At 43.1% G+C, this 23,491-nt stretch overlaps 1 protein-coding gene across 1 annotated transcript in view; it reads right to left on the bottom strand.

The window, feature by feature from the left end:
• LOC146990099 (nuclear receptor ROR-alpha A-like) overlaps positions 1-21,692 on the bottom strand; it is a 223,922-nt gene extending 202,230 nt beyond the window's left edge. Inside the window, exon 1 of the mRNA XM_085768942.1 lies at positions 21,456-21,692. Coding sequence (XP_085625068.1) covers positions 21,456-21,615 — 160 coding nt within the window. The 5' untranslated portion in view covers positions 21,616-21,692. The remainder of the gene's footprint in view (positions 1-21,455) is intronic.
• Between the last annotated feature and the right edge of the window lie 1,799 nt (positions 21,693-23,491).

Genomic DNA, 23,491 nt, shown 5'->3' with positions numbered 1-23,491 from the left:
CTTACCAAACACTGCAACTATTATGCAGATGTGCCAAATGTTATTAATAATCAAAAAGAAAAATATACCATCTGACCCATTAAAAAATATATAGAGTGTTATGAATATGAAAAGCCTCTGTGCAGGTATCAACGTCCTGTATTAAATCATGAATGCTGTGCAGTGAAGATGCCAACAGCTTCCTCCTTGTTGATCTTCTGGATGGATGTGGAAAGGGGAGCAGCAGCAGAGGAGGACAGGACAGTGTTGCACTCTCGTAGAGTCTGTGATGACCTGGAGTATTCCACTCTCAGAGAACCCATGAGGAGCCAAAAACGCTGACAGACCTGAGAGACATATGTGAAAGGCAGAAAATTACAGTACATTAATAACACAAGACATACAAACTAAAATACAAGTTATGATACTTTTCCATCAGAAATCACAATAAGACTCTTACCTGCTTTATTTTTGCACAAGTTCCCTCCTGCGTCTCAATGTTTCCTTCAGCTTCCCCACAACAGGCCGGCCAGTTAGTAAACAGAGATCAGCTGGGTTTGGCACACTGTCAGCAGCCCTGAAAAAAGAAAATTACCTATTAATTTGAACCATGACACATATTGGGCTGTGCCTGGAAAGCTAGGATAATAGGTAAATGGTTGGTTTACTATACCCTGTCCAACCTGCAATCCCATACAACAGCTCTGTCACAGAATGTATTAAAACTGGAGGTCAGATAAGTATTATTATTATTAGATAGTGTTGGAGTAGTACCGCCTGTATGCAACAGTATACATACGTAGCATATATAATTAATTCTCTATATGTGTGATGTTATACTACCTGCTTCACGATGAGAAGGTCTGAGGCTGCACTGTGAGCTGCAGTGGGGCACTGAGGAGCCAGGGAAAGCCTGTTGCCAAATCCTTCAAAATACAGCACATTAAAATGCATTAGGGATTTTTTAACTATGCAAACAGGGTCACTGGGCTGTAACTAAACTTGACACTTATTATATTGGCAAACAGAGTGCCTTTTCATAAGATAGATTGAGGCAAGGCAAGGCAAGGCAATTTTATATTGAGCAAAAAACGTTGCTAACGCTAGCTAGCATCAGTTAGCATTGCTCGCTTATTAGCAAGCTAACGTTAGCTGCGCTGCCAGTGGCGGCCTTAGACATCTGGGGGCCGTTTCAATATTTCATATAAGGCCCTACCCTGTTAAACATACAATTATTTGCCAGCTATGTGCCCATGTGTCGCTGATGCTTTAAACCCTGAAAGGACGCAGTAACGCACTATCCATGCATCCCAGGTACGCACAACACGGGGGGCAACCGCCATTCCGACATGCCGCCATTCCGACATTACGCCCTAATTGTCGGAATGGCAACACTTTACCCTTTAATAAACGTCCCACCATTCCGACAATTTTCGTCTCCTAAGGTCGAAATGGCGGTATTTTTTTCTTTTTTAAACGTGTTGCCACAAGTCTTTTAAAAGCCTACCCCACCCCACCGCACCCCCCCCCCCCCCCCCAAAAGAATAAATAAATAAATAAATAAATAAATAAATAGGCTTAACACGATTTTGCACTAATGATATGCCGGCGCAAAATAGCAGTTTACCCACGTTTGTCCAGTGCATCTCATTAAAGCACACAGATTGGTCAAATAATTTAAACGGCAGACGATTTCAAAGCCTCAGATTTTAAGCAGAGGGACTCCACAACCAACGAAGGAGGAGATAGGCCTTGAACGGGAAGCAGACCGTGCTTTCAATCATACACTCGAACCCACTTGCTGCACTTTAGAAAATTCAGGGGGGGAAAAAGGCTTACAAACATGGACCAAAACGGCTCCAAAATACTCACAAAAATCCAAAAGAAACGAAAATTAACTAAAAGATTAACTAAACAGGTCAGTGTTTTACGCATGCCTCTGTGCGTCTGGCACACGCGTCTTGGAGCTCTCCCACATTGGTTTGTGAATGAAAACTATATGTTCAGCTCCCCTTACATGTGAAATGTATAATTTATTATTATTATTATTATTATTAATATTATCATTATCATTATATTATTGCTGTAGGCTACAAGTCAAATACGAAGCAGAGCCAGTCGCTCGAAACGTTGTCTTTTGAATTAAAAAAATAAATATATTTTTGTACTTCGGGAGAAGACGGTGTTGAGTTCTTTCTGCCTCATAACTATGGACAGTGCCATGGATTTATCGGTGAAGAGTGAACTGCTGATATTTTGTAGTGCTGAACTATGACCAAGCCGCTGTCCGCTGTCTCAGTGCTGAAATGAATGACAGCGTGTCACCGCCCGAGAGAGAGAGAGAGAGAGAGAGAGAGAGAGATGCGCGATGGCTCTGACTCTTTCTTTTCTTTTTTCCATGGACCAGCTTTCCTGCTTGTGTACACATTTGTCTTTCATCTTATGACACGCGCAGTCCCTGCAGATTGGCAGCTGATTTGAGAACCTAATGCATATGATTTACTATTGCGCATTTCCTTTTGCTGCTGTAATAATTATACAAATACGATGGAAACTGGTAATAACAAACATGCATCAAAATTACAGAAAGAAGTGTCAGGCAGGGAAGTGAAGTTTTGCTCGGTGCAGAGGGAGAGAGCAGAGCACAGCAGCGGATATTTAGCCTAACTGCTCCACAAAATGACACAAACAGGAGGCAAAAAAGAAAGAAAGAGGCAAACACATAAACCGTGAGTCTCCTTCGCCTCGAACCTTTCCAAGCTGACCCATAAACTAGGCAATTAGTCATTATTCTAAAGCCTAAAAAACTCAAAAGACAATCAATCATTTTTTACTGCCATCTTCGATTCAAAAATATGTCAATTTGATAGGCTTTCAAATCACCAAATGATTTGCTGTGAATAATTTCGTTTGTTGTAATGATTGTGAGCATGGACAACGGACGTCTTGTCTGTTGATTACTGTACGCTGACCGAAATGTCATGCAAGCGGAGCTGAACAGGCAGATGCGTAAAACACATATTTTGACTACTTCATGCTGTTGCTATTTTTTTAAAAGTTACCTTTCGTTTCCTTTGGATTTTTGTGCGTATTATGAAGCTGTCCTGGTCCATGTTTGTAAGCCTTTTTACCAGGAGTAAATTCCCCAAAGTTGCAACAACTTGTAGTGATCCACTGGGTTTTGCCTGGCCAGCTGGGGTAGTTGATTGGCATGTTTGCTCCCCAGTTTTTTTTCATTGTGTATTAGGCCAGGGAAATGATCAATTATCCTTGTTGTTTGCGCACGGGGACGTGCGGACCTGTAATGAATGAATGAATGTTTATTTTTTGCTGTAAGTTGTGTGCGTAATGCGTAAAAGTGCATTAGTGGGACCGAGGGTTTAAATGGGGAAGTGACGTTGTGAGAGGGGAGGAGAATGAGAGACACAGTCGGCGTTTGGACGGCTGGCGTGGCGGCAATTCCAAAGCGGCATAGTGGATTATTTTTCCTGGTGGATTACCCTGTGGGTCATAAAGGCCCGTTTGGACACCTCACGGCCGGGCCTGTTTTCAGCCAAGCGGGACGAGGGAGAGGACTGGCGTGGTCACCTCGGCTGAGCCGCGGCGTCTCTCTCGTGTGGACAGTAGGACAAACAAACTCTCTCTCACTCACCCTCACCACGCGCCAACACACACACACACACACACACACACACACACGCACACTGACTGTGCGCTCGCGCACCCCCGCACACACACATACACACTCATTCCCACAGCTGGGACTGGGACTTAATGGACAGTGGGAGGGGGGAGGGCTTTCGGGTTCTGTTGATCTGTGTGTAATTGTTTATTATATGCCGCCTGTGATGGGCGCGTTTTGAGTTCAGTGAAATAGTACAGAGACTCAGACTAAGTAGCGACTTTGATTATTGCTTCCCTGCACGCACCAGTAGCGCGAGCCTAGATCCGCCTGCAGCAGGACTGCGTTGTGCCAGTTCCTCTTATATCCTTATTGTAAGGGAAATTGTTACAAACTGACATCGGAGTGTGTGATTGTAAATGGCGAGACTTTGTGTTTGTTTATTTATTAAGCTTCCACTGACTGTATCACATCTTAAAACATGAAAAAAAAAAAACGGAACCAAACACGCACATACACACACCCTAACCACCGCTCGGAGTAACGCACATTTCCTTATGGAAATTAAAGCCTTGTCGGAATGGCGGGACGAAACTGTCGGAATGGCAGGACGTTTACATGTCGGAATGGTGGTATGTCTGAATGGTGACATGTCTGAATAGTAGAATGTCGGAATGGCGGTATGTCGGAGTGGCAGCATGTCGGAATGGCAGCATGTAACCGTTTAAAACCCTTAGAAATAGAGCAACAAGACAGATCAGAAAGGCCAAAGCAGACTTTTTCATTGATATTATACAACAAGCGCAGGGGAACAGTAAAATGATCTGGACCTGCATTGACAAATTAACAGGTAGGGATCAAAGCAAGAATTACAGCAGTCCCTCTGAACTTAGGGTAACTGCACAAAAAACCGTAACAGACGGCTTACAGATGGCAAATACTTTCAACACGTATTCTATTAGTTCAGTGTTGGAATTGGGTGAATCCTTTAAATCATGTATTACTAACAGCCAATCATGTGTTATAAATAGCCAATCATGTATTATAAATTGTCTTTCCTGTGATATATCATGTGTTGCAAACAACCAATCATGTGTTCTAAACAGCATAAAATCATGTGATCTTAAAGAAATATGTACTACAAATATTCAAGCAGGTGGTGAAAATAGTCAATCATGTGTTACAAAGAATCAATCTCGTATGTCACTCAGCTTTTCCATGCCTCCTGATTCTCTAATGCACTTTTTTAATGTAAACAAATCAGGTATTGATAAACTCCTTGCCTCTCTCTCCAAATCCAGAGCAAAGGACACATGGGGACTCGACCCTGCCTTCCTGAAAAAGTATAAGAGCAGCCTAGCTGAACCACTAACTCACATTACTAACCTGTCACTAGGAAGTGGTGTGTTCCCTTCTACCCTGAAGTCTGCTATTGTAACCCCAGTTTTTAAATCAGGACTCCGACACGAAATGGCTAACTACAGGCCAATAAGCATACTTCCTGCTATTTCTAAAGTCCTGGAAAAGGAGGTTGCGGAACAGCTGAAGTTTCATATTGATAATGAAAAATTACTTCACTCTATGCAATTTGGTTTCCGTAAAAACCATTCAACAGAAACGGCCTGCTGCTATTTTTTAGAGGTTGTCAGGGGAAAGATGGACAAAGGGGGTGTTGTAGGGGCTGTCTTTCTGGACTCGCGCAAGGCTTTTGACACGGTGAATCATTCAATTCTTCTCTCCAAGCTAACTAAATTTAAAGAAAATGTACTCAGTTGGATGCAGTCCTACCTGGCGGGGCGCACCCAGTGCGTTAGGATCAAAAATAATCTGTCTTCCTTTCAAAGCTGTAGCATGGGTGTTCCCCAAGGCTCAATCCTTGGCCCCCTTTTATTTTGTATTTATATTAATGACCTACCTACTATCTGTGACAACGTAGAAACAATAATGTATGCGGATGACACAGTCATTTTTGCCCACGGGAAAAATCATGAAGAAGTGGCTGTTACACTCTCAAACGCTATGGAGAGAATATCAGAATGGCTCCACCGGACACACCTCACTTTGAACACAGACAAGACAGTGGCCATGTACTTCCACAAACAGAACAAGAAATATGTATATCCTAAAATAATTGTAAACAATCAAACGATAAAAACTGTGGAGGTATTTAAATAGCTGGGGGTCACCCTTGACTCTAATCTGAATTTTAAAAAACACCTAAAAAAAATGTCTCACGCCTTGAAATTTAATCTCATGAACTTCCGCCACATCAGAAACTCTTTAACATCCAGTGCTGCTATAATGTACTTCAATGCCATGATACTTCCCTACTTAAGATACTGTATGCCATGCTGGTCTCAGGCCAATCACACTACACTTAATCCAATCAGGTCTCTTTACGGACAGGCATTGAAGGTCATGGACAAGAAAACCAGACAGCACCATCATTGCAACATTCTTGTCAAACATAATTTACTAAGTTTTAATAATATCTGTAAATTGTCCAACATCTGTCTAGTTCATAAAATAATTAATAATACAGCTCCTCCTCCACTGAAAAAAATTGTCCTTCCTTGCTCAGAAAACAAAACAAGAGCTTTAAGATCTGCGACGTGTGGAGACTGTAAAATTCCATTTCGAAAATCCACCTTTGGCCAATCAGCTTTTTCTGTTAAGGCCATTGGTGAATGGAACAGTCTCCCTAACGACCTGAAGACCAACAAAAACTATCGCAGTTTCTATCTTGCCACAAAGAAATGGCTCCTTTGCCATCAAAGTTGCTGATTCATCGGGCTGTTTCTCTTCTTCGTTAGCACTTTTTGTCTCTGTTTTCATCTGATATCCATAGATACACCTGTCACATTATCATAGTTGGTAACTTTTTATTTTTTGTAACTGAGAACTACCATCGTTGGTATTACATCTGCCACTGTTGCCACTTTCATGTTTTACTTATTATTACTTTGTTTATTACTATCAATACTGTGAATAATTATGCTGCTATGAGCACTTTGCACTTTGTCCACTACACAGTTACTGTACTGATATGTCCACCACACATATACCATGTCATACCATGTATGACAATCAACATCTTGCTACTATAAGCACTTTGCCAACTATTTCTTTTTTGGTGTTCTGTGTTCCTCTATTCCGAATGAGGAGATGTATGTCTGTGTTTTCAATGTTGTCCCTCTGTTGTCCATGTGGCTACTTGTGCGACGGTGTGTGTGTTGCCTCTGTGCCGTCCAAGAGTTCACCTGTGTTGTTCTATGTCTTGGGTTTCTCCTGTATTTTACTGTGATCTGTATTTTTCTGCAAACTGTATTTTATTGTGATTGTATTGTGAGTTTTATGTTGGGACTACAGATGGAAATTAGCCCTAGTGGCTAAATCTGGTACAACCATCTCTTCTCTGTTCTTGATTAATGGTATTGTACACTGTCCCGTAATAATAAACTAAACTAAACTTGTCACTGTTGGCAGATGAGAAGGGTGATGGAAATTACCAGAGTAAACAGCTGCTGACTTCTGCTGACAGCTGAATCATTCATTTAGGCGTGTGAGTGTGTGTGTGTGTGTGTGTGTGTGTGTGTGTGTGTGTGCGTGCGTGCGTGCGTGCGTGCTGCTCATTTTCTTTTTTCTTCTGCAGATGATGAACTGAAGGACGAGCTGGACGGCAACACACTGATGCAAATCAGCACACACACACTTTCACTTTTTTCATCTCAGAGAGAAAAACAAACACTTTGCATCATGCGTGGCTCCCTGGTGGATACACATGGAGGAAAATAATCAGAGGCAGAACTTCTTTAGTTTTTCTTTGATTTCAGAGTCCGGAGGGACACACACACACACGCAGCTGTGGTAGGTAGCTGCATCGCTTCAGATCATGGCCCCTCATTATAAGAGATGATCCTTCATTTACTGTTTGTGTACTGAGTTCATTTGTTTAAATGAGCCCTTTCTCTTCAACACCGTTTGAAGTCGTTCATCTTCTAATCCAACAGAAAATCAATATCAGCTTCACCTATTGATCTATCAGTGGTCGAAACTAATCAATGATAAAGACATAAAGCACAGGGTTTCCCGCAGCGCTTTCCTGTTAAGGCGGCCGCCTTAACAACAAAGAGCTGCCGCCTAAACTAACGTCTTAAAAAAAATAAAAATGTAGCGATATTCGCCGCCGCCCCCCTGCCGTCGGACGATCGCCTTCATTCATCTCCGCATCCTCTCACACGCATACAGAGAAGCGCGCATGCATAACAGCAGCGCAGCGCGTGGTGAAAGTGAAACTTAATACGGCGCGAACCCAAGTAAGGAAAACGAATTTGATTGGTCGTTATCGAGCGGGCAGGATATTCAAAGCTTGGGGCGAGCCCGAGCTCCGTGTGTGTGTGCGTGTCTCAGACGTTTGAATGACGGATGACGGATCCAATATCAGTGGCTGGTGAATCGTGTACAGGCTGACGTTTAATCCGTGCGCCTGCATTATCCAATGCGAGAAAAAAATACACACTTTCATCCCGGATTTACTCAAAAATAGAATTTTGCACAAAGTTTGGCCTACATCGTCTGATAGATGAGTTATTACACTAATTTTATGACCCAGAGTGGGCTTAAATAAAATTTTCTTTTCTGTACACCTTTACACCTAATGTTAGCTACCAGTGTTAGCTACTAATATTTGTTGGTTATGGTAGCCTACCAGTTGATGTTAGCTGCATGTTAGCTGGTAGTTGTCCTCTACAGCTGTCAGTGCCACAGGCTCCTCCCACTCAGCTGCTGCCTCTGTTTGACGCTGAATAAATGAGTCGTGCGGCTGCTTTTAGTCTCCACAGACTTTTACAGTGACAGTGGTTTGATCCAGATTGGAATTTTGATTCCCCACAAACCACTTCCAGACGACTGAGGAGATGCTGATCTCCTCAGTGTTATTAGCTCATTCTGCCATGTTGATGTTCCACCTGTGTCTACGGAAAACTCTGTGTCAACTCTGTGGTGGTGGCTCTGTATCATAATTACTCTCCCCTGGACTACGTCTCATCCCTGCACTAAGCCCAGTGTGGTTCAGGACAAACACACACAAAACTACCTCCTGATGCAGATTTCAAAACTGTCAGTGTTTGTGCAGCTACAGTCAGGGAGAGCGGAGGAGTTCAGTCTGTGATAAGCTGCTAATTAACAGTGTGAGGATCATTGTTCTAATCAGAGACATCAGAGCTTCGGTTTTTGTATCCAGAGTCTTCTCCTGTTATTCTGAAATGCGATGATGAAGAAGACTAAAGCTTCATCATTGTCAGGAATCAAAGACTCTTTAAAAGCAGCTGTGATGTGATTACTGAACGTGTTGAACTCTCCTCTATTTGTTAGAGGCTCTGTTTTCATGATGATGATGCCTCTGCTCTATCGTTCGCTATATGTCCCTGTCAGGATCCTGTAGCAGTCATAAACTGAACTTGCTCAAGAGGAGCTCAGCTCTGCAGCATCTGTTGCCATGGTGACCTCTCCTGGTTAAACGGGAGCTAGTTCTATAGGATGCCCGAGTTAAAGTTGGTGAGGAACCAGTACCTGTACAACCTGGTCTGAGGGGAGGGAGTCTGCTGCACTGGACCACGTCGACTCTGTTAAAGTTCTGTCTCTCACACACACACACACACACACACACACACACACACACACGTCTCAGCTTTAATCCAACAGATTTTTTATCCATTCTTCGTTTTCTTCCTGCCGCCTGATGTCATGCCAAGTCTGCACCCAACCAACAAGATAAACTCTTCTGACTGATGAAGACAATTACTCTTCCACACTCAGTGCAAGAACAAAGAGTAGCAAGAATAGCTTTGTATGCAAATCACTCCCCCTCCCACACCCACCCCACCTCCGTCGACACTGGAAAAAATGTACTGACATCAAAGGCAGCGGCTGACAAGGCCCCGGCGAGCAGAGAGAAGCTGATCAGGATTCACAGCAGAGAGATGATGGTTCACTTTAATCCTGCACCGACACTTCACCTCAAAACACACACACACACACACACACAGCAATCATGAAAATATTAATACAACAACTGCAGAGTTTTAAAGTGCCTCAGCTCTACTCTGCACTAAATTCCAACACCAGCAAGCTAACATGCACTGCAGCTGAGGATCATGGGAACTGTTAGAATGTAAAGTTTTGACCGAAAGCTTCACATGTGGATCCAGGCTATTATTAGCAGAGGAAAAATTAAAATGTTCATTAGAAATGTAATCAATGAAACTGATTAATCAGTTAATCTAATGAAAATGTGCAGCAGGAAGATAAAGAGAAGTTGATCAGCTGTTGTCACTCAGACAGATCGTCCTCATCATTTCATCATTAGAGACTAGTTTCATGTGAAACCATCGGTGATGGATGTGAAAGTGAAACTATGATGTCACAGTAAAGTGGTGATGTTGCAGCTGTGACCAGACTGTAAATAAATACTGTTAGTGTAAATCACATGTTCAAATTATTAACTTCATTTTGGTGGTGAGGAGAAGTTAATCTGTCCAACATCTATGAATATCAATATCTATTAAATTACCAGCTCTTAATGACCAGAATATTTCCTCTTCTACATCTACATCTACAACTGACTCTGCAGCTGGATCCAATCCTGACACAGATAATGAAATTTCCACAACAGCTCTCTTCTGTTTTTAACGGGGGGCGGGGGGAGGCAGCGTAGCGTGTTCGCCAAACAGGCCCGCCGCTGCCGCACAAAGGAGCCGTCAACAGGCTAATTAACAGCTGGCTTCAGACCAGAGAGAGAGAGAGAGAGGCACTTTGGGTAATTATCATCAGAGTCAAGTAATTCAGCTCATGTAAAAGGGAGGGGGAAGGATGAGGGAGGGAGAGGGAGTTAAATAACCTGAAGTACGAGCACAGCTATCAACAAATCTGAAGTGTTTCCGTCAATCAAAGAAAATATTACCCATAAAACCTGTTCTGTGTCCTCTCATGTAGAACGAACCTGAACCTGATGAACCCTTCCAATAGTCACGAAACATCAGATTTCCATCAATAATCAACGATTACTGTTTCTGCCAAATATCACAATATATGAGTCTGATCCAGACTCTGAAGCCAGAGTCACAATGAAGCTGAAGAAACTGTTTCCATCTCAGAGATCTTCAGAGACTTAGACCCTGTTTGTCTGACTTCAGCTGATCACGTCCTGAAACAGATCATTGAATCTCCAGTTTAATTCAACCCCAATCCACAAATCAAAATACTGGAAGTCACATCCTGACCTCCTCTGGCAGCCAGACCACCAAAACCACCAGGGACCTGCTGGCCAAAATAACTCACATACTGTATACACACACACATTACAAACTGGGTCGCAGTCGCAGTCAGGTCCAAATTCAGTAAAAGTGACACAAACAGCTTATGAAAACCTGATCTAAGGTCTGAGCAGAGTGGCACCAGGTGACGGTGCTGTTAGAATTTACTGTATTACGCCTTATTAAAGTTTGAATTGCTCTTTACTGGGAGCATCATTTTTACCTGAACCATCAAGAAATATAATATCTATATGTACTGAAGAGTACTGTAAATGCCACAGAATTATAGAGGACATGATTATACATTGTGTTGTGTTGTGTTGTGTTGTGTTGTGTTGCGTTGCGTTACGATCAAAATAAACATAATTTTGTTTTCTTACAAAATAGAATGAAATATATTAAAACAGAAATATAATATAATACAAACTAGAATTAGCCAAGACGCAGAAAACAGGGTTACAGTCTCACCTTTGACCTTTTCTGTGTTCATTTTATCATTACACACTTGGTTTAAAATTGTGTCATAATTAGTCAAAGAATTCAAAGACATCCTCATTCAAGCTCTCCATGACCTCTGTCTCACCTGTATGTGTCGACGTGACAGGAAGTCACAAGACTGAACCACAAAGCCACAGAACAGAGCTGTCGTGAACATCCTGTCTGACTGAGCTGCTTCATTACCCACAAATCCATCCAGAGGAGACGCTGCACAGGCTGAGGCTCTGAACGCTGGTGATAAATGTTTCAGGCTTATTGTTTGTAATGATGCTAAAGCTGCATCAAAGAAGAGGAAAAAAGAGAGGGAGACGAGCTGTGTGAACGAGAATGAGAAACCTCGAGGTACCATGACACTGTAGTGATCCCAGAGAAGGAGAAGAAGAAGACCAAGAAAAAATCAAAGCTGCTTCAGCAGTGGTTCGGGGCCAGGCAATTTTGGCCAAATTTAAGCAGATCTGGGTAACAAGCGACAAATGACAAGGACATCAGCATTACAATATCTGTTCTGGCTGAGCTGAGGCTTGAACTCACAACCTCTAACACCAAGAATGATCCTCTAACTCACTGAGCTACGTACGTAGTGCATCACACACGGTTGGTTTATTGGGAATTTTCAAAGTTTTAAAATTATTATCCATTAGGAATATTGACATACTTGGAGTTGAGTAAATCTGGCATGTGCAAAGTTTGGTGGTTTTTCATATATGAGAAGTAGGATTTCCTAGGAGGAGGAGCAAGAAGAAGATTATAGCTGCTGCGCAGCGATGGGTCGGGTCCGGGCTACTTTTGGGCAAATTTAGGCAATTCTGAGCAACAAACAGGAGAATAGGAAGACAAGACAGTTGACCTTATAATGTTCAATTTGCATCAGTTGAGGATTGAACCCACAACCTCGGGAACCAAAGACCGTTGTCTATCGCACTGAGCTAATTGACAAGTGGCATTCAACAGTGGCTTCACAAATTGAGTAAGCCATTCACTGTCGTGTAGGCAGATTTGAAACCACAGTAAAAAGAAAAATCAGTTTTTGAGGTAAAATAATGATATGTATTAGTCAAACATCTACTATGAGTCTAAGATGTTAGGAGCCTTCGCACATGGTCCAGTCCAAGCTATTTGGATTTTTAAATTTAGAGGCTTGCTGTGATGCCACCATTAGGACAATTGTCTTGTGTTTCATGTTGAGAACAACTGACATTTTGATCTATCATCATCATCATCGCCCTTGCTGGGTCTTGAACCCACGACCTCTGACACCAAGAACAAGCTCCTAACTCGCTGAGCTAATTGGCTGGTAGTGAGACCTGCTGTGTAGCTTCATTTATCCACTCAGGTGAGTCAGTGCCCGGGCAGCTGTTGTGATGAAATGGTCAAAATTTCAGAAATTCAGTCATCTAAACAAAAATCTGATAATACATAAATTGCATCTTGACAGCATGGAAATGTTGGTGATTTGTTTTTAATGATAAGTGTTTTGCTTCATAAGAGAAAATATGATGTTTATAAATTCCACTCTCACATTGACTGCAGTTGTTCCCATGAGAGCAGAATTCAAAATGTTCTCAAAAATTCAGTTTTTGAGATAAAATTCTGATATTTGCCAAACTTCATCAACCATGACTCCAGAATATTGTCATTTTTTTTCAGGAAGATTGAAAATGTATTTATCAAGAATTTGATGGTATATGTTTACAGTAGTGTTTACAGTCAAACGTTTTCATGCACTGTAGGCTCAATTTTTGCTTAATCAAAAATCCGAGAAACAAGTTTTGTGGAGGACAGTGTGGAGATGCTCTCTAGCAAGTTTGGTGTCAATTGAGCAAAAATTGTGGGAGGAGATACATTTTAAAAGTTTTACAGTTATTGAAAAAAACAGAGTGATGGACTTCATAATTTGTAATAAGTTTAAGTGGACAAAAGTTTCAGCAGTATTGAGGCTACATTGTGGTGAAGTTTCAACACTGTAGCATCTACCGTTGGTTTGGTAGGAATTTTTAAAGTTTTTAAATGTAAACGCTTATTGTGCCCCCCTAGGAGGGGGGGGCACATGTCCTTAGAGTTGAGTGAATCTGGCATGGGGTCGGACGTTTCTGTGAAGTTTGGTGAGTTTTCACCCATGGGAAGTATGACTTCCTTGGAAGAAGAAGAAGAAGAAGAAGAAGAAGAAGAAGAAGAAGAAGAAGAAGAATACAATAGTGTCCTGGCAGCTGTGCTGCCCGGACCCTAAAGAAGAATATACCAATAACAATGGAAGCTTACGCTGCCTGGCCCCTAAAAACAGTGACAAAAAAATGACATGACATCAAAACCAAGTGAGGACAGTAACACACAGAGTACAAGAAGACATATGACGAAAGACAGGAGAGTGAGACCAGGGAGAGGTTTAAAGAACAGTTTGTTTTTACGATGAGATGATATTTTGAAGCCATTGAAACCATTTCTGAGGCAGAGTTTGGACTAGGGTTGTTCGGTATACCGGTACTAGAGTGGTACCGGGGTACTGACGCATTTAAAACGGTACCATACTGCGCTTAGATGGGACCAGTACTTTCATTTTGCGCCGCCGGCAGCGGTGACGTCGCCACGTGAAGTCGCCGCATTGTAATTTGAGCCGAGGCGAGCGAGTCACAAACGAAGCAAGGTGCTGTTTTTATTGCCGTTACAGCGCCACCTGTCCATGTGCCTGTGTTTATGTGTGTGTGTGTGCGCGCCGCGCGCGAGAGAGACGGGCCGCCACAGACTCGTTAATTAATGCAAATAGTGCTGGTTGATAGGTTTCGTTTGTACCGCGGATCACCACTGGCATGCTCGCTCTCTCTGTCTCTCTTTCTGTGAGTGAGTGAGCACAGCGAAGGAGCGCTACGCGGAGAGAGAGAGAGAGGGGGGGGGGGGCAGAATCAACGTATGGGAAACAATAGGTGTGTGTGTTTGAGTAACATGAACGTTTGTGTTTCATTCTGATAACAATTTCTCCCAAAAATTACAACTGGTCAAAATAACCAAAAAAGATGCAGTGTTTTCAGACCCCAAATAATGCAAAGAAAACAAGTTGATATTCATATCATTCATTCATTCATTAAAGCTTCAGTTGGTAACAATTATTCAGTCATATTTGCTGGAATTGTCACTATATTCTGATGGTCAGACATTAAATGAGTAATTTAGGACAAAATCCAACTCCTCTGGCTCCACCTACAGCCTGTAATCGTATTTGCCAAAATCCACCGCGCCCGACGATTCTCCACCAGTCAGGTAGAGGGAGCAGGAGGAGCAGCCAATCGCCGCTCCTACACGTCGTGCTATGGATACGGTACATCTTTTTTTTTTTTTTTTTTTCTCTGTGGGTGCGTTCATGGCTACTTTGTGTGTGTCTGTGTGTGTGTGGGGCGCTTGGCAGAGGTTCATAAAGGGACCTGACGGAGTATTGTCTTGAAATGTCCGACCAAGTCGCGGAGTTTACTTTCACTTTCGTCAACTTACCAACTGGAGCTTTAAACAGACCACTAATGTTTTAATTCAGGAAGAGTTCAGATTAATATAGATGGAATTTTAATCCTGCAGCAGCAGTGACTGTTTACCGATTTACTGATTATTTACTGATGCATATGTTATAGTTCTAAGATTTTCTATTAAAATAAAGCCAATAATGACATTTTTTGTGTTCTCTTTTTATTTGGAAAAGTACCGAAAAGTATCAAAAAGTATCGAAAAACATGTTGGTACCGATACCGGTACCAAAATGTTGGTATCGTGACAACACTAGTTTGGACAGTGAGGCCGTTCTCCTCAGAGCCTGGGTCCTGACAGGACCTGGTCTACAGGGAGACACAGAACCAGGTTCTTGGGTCACAGGTCAAAGCCTTAGAGCTGTTCTCAGGTCTGTGTTGAAGAAGGTGACACTCTGTCACTGCAGGGCCTTGGGCTTCATGCCGTTCCAGCCCGTCAACTCTTGCGTAACACATGTCTGCTACATTCAGGTGCCGTCAGAAATAACACAACTGTCAACTGAGAGTGAGTCAACACAAAGAGCTGACAACAGTTGTAACTTTTGATAAACCACAACTCTTGATGTTTTTATTTTCTGATCTCATCTTAAACCTTTTCTGTTTGAATTTGCAGGATTGTTTTGTGTTTTTTGGTACCAAAAGAAGGCACTAACAATGAATGTCGAGAAGCCCGTATACAATGAGGTGTCCCTGCTTGTTCACATGGGACACAGTTTATGTCATGTGATTTTAAGTCCTGACCAGTAGTTGTGATTTATGTCCATGCGCTGCTGACTCTCTTCTCTGTTAAATATCTGTTACATTTCCCTGTCCAAATTAATTTGTGTGTCACAAACGCATTTAGGAAAACTGTGTCTTATGGTGTTGTCGTGGACACAAAAAAGTGACAGACCTGGCTTAAGGCTAATACTAAACTAACAGTAGGCTACATGAGATTATAATAAACCAAACAAACTCACTACTTTTCAAAAAAAGGCCCCACAAACATTTCTGTTGTGTGTGTTGTGAGTTTTTGAAGCATGGGTTATCAAATAGTTTTTTTATTTTTTTTAATCTGTAGCATGTTTGTGTATTTGCGTGTGTTTTCTTAAGTTCCAGTGCATAAGGTCCTCTGGACCACTGTGATTTTCGGCCTAATGAAATGAGATGAGATAAAATGAACCTTATTAATCCCAATTAGTATCATTACAGTAGCAGGATGTAGATGAGGGTGCATCATGCAGTGTAGTTAGAGATAGCAAACATGTATGTGCATCACAACTGCATTAGATTTATGTATAGTGTTAGTGTGTTATGTTGCACATGTGTGGAGCAATGGGGAGGAAATGGTTGCATGTGTTTCAGAGGAATGTTGCACACACCACTGGAGTCTCCACTGGTTCCACAGTCTGACAGCAGCAGCAGGAGAAGACCTGCGCTACGACTCCTTTGAAGGCGGCGGGTGGAGCAGCTGGTCGCTGACAGAGCTGCCCAGTGCTGTCAGAGCCCCACGCAGGGGCTGATGGGAGAAATGTAGTGTAATAGTGGTGTAAAAGCAGGATGTAGTTACTCTAAAAACACTTTGTCTTCTCCTCCTTCTCTGAGTAGAGGCAGTGATTTCAGAGGAGTAATGACATCGTGCAACATTCAGGTGTTTCACCTCCTCATTAACTCATTGAGTGCCATTGACGTATATATACGTCAATCAAAATCCAACGCTTGAGTGCCATTGACGTATATATACGTCAAATGCACTTTTCTGCGGCTGGTAAATGGGGACGCTGTTGCGCGCACTGTGAGTAATTTTGGGGCTTCTGGGATGTGTAGAACGAAGAAGACTGTAGATCAGAGCAAGAAGTGAAGAGGAAGGAGAAGACGAGTGCGATCGGTACAGAGATAAAAAAGTTGGGAAAAGTTTCTATTTCTAGAGAAAAACGACGTGCAGAGCCTGGAACAAGTGTAACGTGGAGCTGGAGGAAAGCTTAGCCACGGTGCTATTAGCATAGCTCCAGCATGAAGTGATCGGAGGAGGCAGGAAAGGTAAACTCATCTAGATGATCAGCAGCGAAATGCCGAAGCGGAGGCGGATCGCGGAGTCAGTTTCACCAGCTGCTGTCTAACCGACGTGACGACGAACCGAGAGATCAGCGCGGTGAGTCGCTGCCGCGGCCGCGTCCAGCAGAGAGGCTGAAGACGCCACGACGTCTCCCTCCCTACTGCAGAGACGAGGGGAAGCAGCAGCAGGAGAAGGAGGGGAGGGGAGGGGAGGGGGAGGGGGTTAGGAGAGGGTGAGGGGGCAGCAACTGCAGGAGGAGTAGGAGAGCAGGCATCACTCTGCAGAGTAAGACTCCTACTTGTTGTATTTTATTTTATTTTATTTTTTTTTACAATGAAAAAACATGTGAAATGAAATTTTCAGATGTCTTACATGTTTTTGAAGCCAAAATTAAAAACGGATAAATCACTGTTTTTCTTGAGAGACTCTCTTTCACAAAAATGCATTTTTCTCAGCTTTCTAGAAAAAAAGTGGTCTTTTTGGTGCAACCAGGCTCTATTCAACTTAAGATAAATTAAGAATGGAACAAGGTACAAACAAATGGTTTTTCCCTAGTTAAATAGAGAGTCTCCTCTTTCCTTTGAGCTGTTTGGTGTTTTCAGAGTCATAGTACAAAATACTCTCTGGGTCTTGACATATTACTCAAAATGCCCCGAAACGCTGGCACATGGCACTGACCATTTTATAAAAGGTCTGGCACTCAAAGAGTTAAAGGGATAGTTCACCCAAAATTCAAATTGCACTCATTATCTATTATCTAATCATTATCACCCCCATGTGGACTAAGGGCTGGGAGAAGTTTCAGAGTCCTCCGTGGCTTCTCTAAGTTACAGGGGGTCTCGGTGTAGCAGTGCATGTCCATTATACCGGTTGCAAATGGATACCAACTGTCTTCGTAACAAAAAGACACACCAAAAAACATCCAAATTAAATTGAAGCCCCGAAATGCGAAATTGTTCCGAAAAAATTAAATAAGTCTATATTTCAAGCTTGTTTGTGGCAGAAGCTTCTCTTCCAATACAAATTGCGCGTGATTTGGTCCATCCAAATCCGGCGCAATTTGCGCCGGCGTCAGTAATCGCACTGACTGAGGGTGAGTAGATAATGAGTGCAATTTGAATTTTGGGTGAACTATCCGTTTAACGTTCAGGTAACGTTTAGTGAAATAATCATCAGCACTGTTGCTATTTTCATCAACAACAGTTTCCAACAGTAAAATAAAGTCAGACCTTTAACCTCTGACCCCTCACATCAGTTACTTGTCTCATCTGTGTCCTTCCCCTGGACAGAGGTCAAGTCTGCTCTGTCAGTCACGAATAACAGAGCTTTTAAAAGCACACAGACATTTTGACAATAGCTGGACAAACTAACCTTTAAGCACTTAACCACTGAGATGGTTCAACTGCAGGACAGCGTGCATGGAATCAGAGTTCAACTGATTTTTTTTTGTTTCCCTGCAAACACAGACACATTCAAGTCCCTATATGTGGCTGTTGAGCAAATTGTTTGTGTGAAAGTTGCATTTTCAGCAAGGGACAGCAATAAAGAGTCTTACTACACGTCTGGTATCATTTCGACTGTACGCAACACAAACCACAGGACAACCCACTGATTTACAAACTCCTCTCAGCCTCAAGCTGCCGGTCAGAGCCTGTGTCAAATTTATCCCACATGCAAAAATAAACTGTAAATAAAGATGAACGTGGCCTCTGTAGTATCACCAACAAGTTTCTGAAAATCAAAGTGATATGGCCATCTTTTCAGCTCCTGACACTAAAGAGGTAAAGAGGTGACAGGGGGGCACACGCTGGCTTGGGCAATTATGGAAAACTTTAAGCCTTAATAGTTAAAAATCTATCCCCTTACAGTCTTCATAAAAAAGGAAATCAGCTGTAGAGACCAAACATGTTGTTTCTGCTGAAGAGTTCTAACAAACACGTCAGTCTATGGGGTCTGGCTCAGGAGAGGAACTGCAGATTCTGGTTCTTCAATGTTTCAAACTTGGCATTATAAACTTATTTTTAAAGATATCATGTTCATGTCCATTTAGATATACATAATGACACATGCATAAACTAAATAAATTAACAGGAGGATGGTCTGACATCCATATAGGCTAAGTAAGCCAGAGCCCTAAAGGCTGGATCACAAGCTGGGCTCAGACCTCCGGGGTCCCCAGATGTTGCCATGTTCATTTCATACCACCCTCTTTTAGTAATCTGATTACTTGAATGCAAACTGCACCACTAGGTCATATAATGACCCTGTGACATCATCTAGTTCCAACAGCGAGTTAACGTGGGTTTATTTTGCTTACAGATAATAATTTTTACTGAATGAAGCTACGACTCAAATAAACCACGTACCAGCTGTTTGAGCTTAATGAGGAGGTGCAGAGGGAGAGACTGACAAACACAAGTGTGGTGTAAACTGCTGCGTTTTGAGTGAGAAACCACACTCCCCCTCCCCAGACTGCTAACTTCAAAACATGAAGACAAATCTATCTTTGTATTGTCACGGTCACTGATGTCGGCCTTCCCCAAATGGCCATAAATTCATTCATAAACATCACATATATTACATTTTGGATGGAACCATTTTTTCTACTACTCTCAATCCCCTAACCCAACCACGAGATGATTTTACACCACCCACAGCTCTTAAAATTTAGCAGCCGTACTTGGACACAGCACATGACCCACTGTGTTCTCCCTAGGAGTGCTGTTTTATGTATCTTTGATTATTTGCTCAGGTCCCGGCTCCTTGCTGCTCCCCACTTTGACTCAGCATCTCAGAAACAGAGTCACACTATCTGCTCGTCTCCGTTTCCACACAGTTCAACACTCACTGACGTTTTTTTCCTTCTCCTTCAACAGCTGTTACGTAACCGACTCTGCTCTGAGAAACTCAATGAAGCTCCATCTGACCGCCTCTCTCTCTCTTTATCTCTCTCTCTCCTTCTCACTCTGCATACCAATAATGAGCTGCAGGAAAATCTGCCGTCAGGCCTGAGAGCTGCACACAGGGGGGATATGACTTCACTCACTGGTATTAAGTGTGTGTCTGAAAGTGTGCAACTGTTTCGAAACAAACAGTACTGTCTCAGGTTCATCGATTAATTACGAAGTCTGTGAAATGTCAAAAAATGTTGATAAAATATAAGTACAACAGGCCACAGAAGATCCATAAGGCCACACAGACTGAACACTGACGTTTTAAAACTTAAAATGCCTTAAATGCCTCAATTAGGTTCATTATGTCTTTCAATTATACACGTCTTCAATAAATAATACTGTGACTTAAATGCCTCTTATTTCTGCACATAATCAAGTAAATCAGAGGTAGTTCTCCTTCAACTCATTGTTTTGTCTTTGCATTGAGCACAATTTGATTTGATTTAATTCCATCACCTAAATCAAATTCCCCTGATCTGCAAATCAATTAATCAGAAGTAGACTCAACTTAAAGGGACAACGAGGAGTTTCTATTCGGTTATAAAAAAGTCTCACGTTAATGTGGATGAATGTCCGCTACCCACACTTGTTAATGGGCCCATTTTCGATAAATATCGTTCTGTTTCTATCGTTATTTTGTTATTATTAGTGGTGGCGGAAATGCTGGTCGAGCCGACCAGCGTTTCCTTCGTGGCGAGTCATGAGAATAACGCAGCCAAATCGCCGTTTATGGTCGGAACTACGACGGTATGTGAACCTCTTTGAACCTCTGACTTTAATTATTGATGAATGAAAACATGAGTCCGTCTTGCGCCGGTCAAAAAATTTTACGGTGCGCGCAGAGGCTCATAAATGTAGTGTGAAAACGCTTCGCTTTTCCAAAACTCCTCGTTGTTGTTTCCTCCATGTTTGTAATAATATTTGAATCATGTGATACTGACACTGAAGTTTGGGTTACCTCAAATGTTTTGGATAGGTTGCATTCAGGGGCTTGGTGCACACCAGTGAACAAAGTGGAAGAACTAGGCCCTATGTCTCCACAGAGCTAGATCTGTGCAAGAGGCTGCTATCATGTTTAAACAGAGACAAAACAACACATGGAAGAACAGTTTTTGTCCAAATTCCCTCCGCAGGCTGCAGCATTAACAGGCCCAAACACAACCTGCAGGCTGTGGACACAACAACAAACACTGCTGAGGGTCAAATCCATTGGTTTCAGCCTTTTAAAGTCAAAGTTTGAGATGTCACAGTAACACAGCACAGGGACTGATCCTCCAGCTCCAGCTGAACTTAGCGGGTGTCAGTTCAGTGTGTGTCCGACTCTGAGCGGCCCAAGTCCTGGAAAACTCTGTGTGTGTGTGTGTGTGTGTGTGTGTGTGTGTGTGTGTGTGTGTGTGTGTGTGTGTGTGTGTGTGTGTGCAGCGTGGCAGCGGATCAAACTGCTCCACAGCCCGTGGGAAGTTGCTGCTGCAGCCCGACACAGACACAACACTCACCGGCTGCTGTCACTGCTGTGCCCCTGTCAAACGAGTAAACCACCGGTCTTACCTTTGCTGTGGCCGGGGCTGCCGTGTCTCCTGGCCGGCGTCAGGTGCTTTCCACCACGCTGTGTCTCCGTCAGTCTCGCCGGCGTCTCCGTGAGCGGTGTAGCGGGCTCAGAGCTGCTCCTGGCCGGGTCGCTCGGCGAATCCTGCGGGGACGACTCCATTCATGCACCGGGAAAGGAGAAAACTCCAAAATGGTCAAATTCCCCCTCAAACGTCCGTAGATGTTTAAAGAGCAAAGCTAGTACCGACAAGCCGAGGTGTAAAATCAGCGGGGCGGTGTGTTTGAGCAGCGGGAGGAGCGGCTCTCAGGACGCTGCTGTGAGCGCCATTTGGAGTAGAAGACGCCGGGCTGAGAGAGAGGGAGGGCGGCGCTGTGGAGAGCAGGGCTGCCCTCCCTGGAGGCTGAGATCCGGACTGGATCCACACCGAGCAGCTACTTCACGAGACTTCAGAACAAAACAAACACAGGTTTGAAAACTCAGGTTAAGTCACATGGGCCACACAGGTAGAGGGAGCCCCACGAGTGACTCCAAATGTCTGCAGCAGGACTCACTGGAGTCACACCTTGATGGGTGTCACCCATCTCTGACTTTGACATCATTAAACTGTCATTAATTGATAACTATGATAACTAGAAAATTTCCTCTCGGGAAATTTTGAATGGGCCACGGGGCTACTGCGGGTTGTGCCATCTCTGTCAACATGGGAATCAAACCCACGATCTTAAGGTCAAGACAGAGCTGATCAGACAGACACATGATCATCTTTCTATAAGCACTGATATGGAGGAGCTGTAATCACATTAGGTTAACTGTGTGTGTGTGTGTGTGTGTGTGTGTGTGTGTGTGTGTGTGTGTGTGTGTGTGTGTGTGTGTGTGTGTGTGTGTGTGTGTGTGTGTGTGTGTGTGTGTGTGTGTGTGCGTGTGCGTGTGTGTGTGTGACTGTAATCACATGGTGTGTGTGTGTGTGTGTGTGTGTGTGTGTGTGTGTGTGTGTGTGAGACTGTAATCACATGGTGTGTGTGTGTGTGTGTGAGACTGTAATCACATGGTGTGTGTGTGTGTATGTGTGAGACTGTAATCACATGGTGTGTGTGTGTGTGTCTGTAATCACATGGTGTGTGTGTGTGTGTGTGTGTGAGACTGTAATCACATGGTGTGTGTGTGTGTGTGTGTGTGTCTGTAATCACATGGTGTGTGTGTGTGTGTGTCTGTAATCACATGGTGTGTGTGTGTGTGTGTGTGTGTGAGACTGTAATCACATGGTGTGTGTGTGTGTGTGTGTGAGACTGTAATCACATGGTGTGTGTGTGTGTGTGTGAGACTGTAATCACATGGTGTGTGTGTGTCTGTAATCACATGGTGTGTGTGTGTGTGTGTGTGTGTGTGTGTCTGTAATCACATGGTGTGTGTGTGTGTGTGTGTCTGTAATCACATGGTGTGTGTGTGTGTGTGTGTGTGTGTGAGACTGTAATCACATGGTGTGTGTGTGTGTGTGTGACTGTAATCACATGAAGGTGTGTGTGTGTTTGTGTGTGTGACTGTAATCACATGAAGCTGGCTCTAGAGTCTGTGTGTGTGTGTGTGTGTGTGACTGACTTGACACATACCCACACAGCACCCTCCGTCGCAGCGACGTCGGCGTTACAGAGGATCGTCGCTACTACATCGCGTTCCATTTGTGTATGTAGAGTAGACGTCGGCTGGGCAGAGGCAGCGCGATGCCAATCAGCCGCAGATTCGAAACATCGGTAAGGCGTCGGTATCACGTAGCACCCAAGGAGGGTGATTGCTCCAGTATTCCCACGTTCTCAAGGACATAAACTGACCCCCCCCCCCCCCCCCCCCCCGCTCTAAAAATAAATAATCTGTCCGACAGTGCAATTTGTCCCTCTACAAATAGCAGTGCCTTAAACACAACACATTCGTCTATGTTTACTGTGCATGCATCTTTCTGTGATTCAGTATAAACACAAATAACTCATCACTGATGAATAAATGAAAAACAGTGTCAGTGATGTGTGTCCTAACATTGCTG

Source organism: Trachurus japonicus, chromosome 3, assembly GCF_045865225.1.
Source record: "Trachurus japonicus isolate A0001 chromosome 3, Traja_1.0".
NCBI classification, from domain to species: domain Eukaryota; kingdom Metazoa; phylum Chordata; class Actinopteri; order Carangiformes; family Carangidae; genus Trachurus; species Trachurus japonicus.
This window is presented reverse-complemented; position numbering and strand designations above follow the sequence as displayed.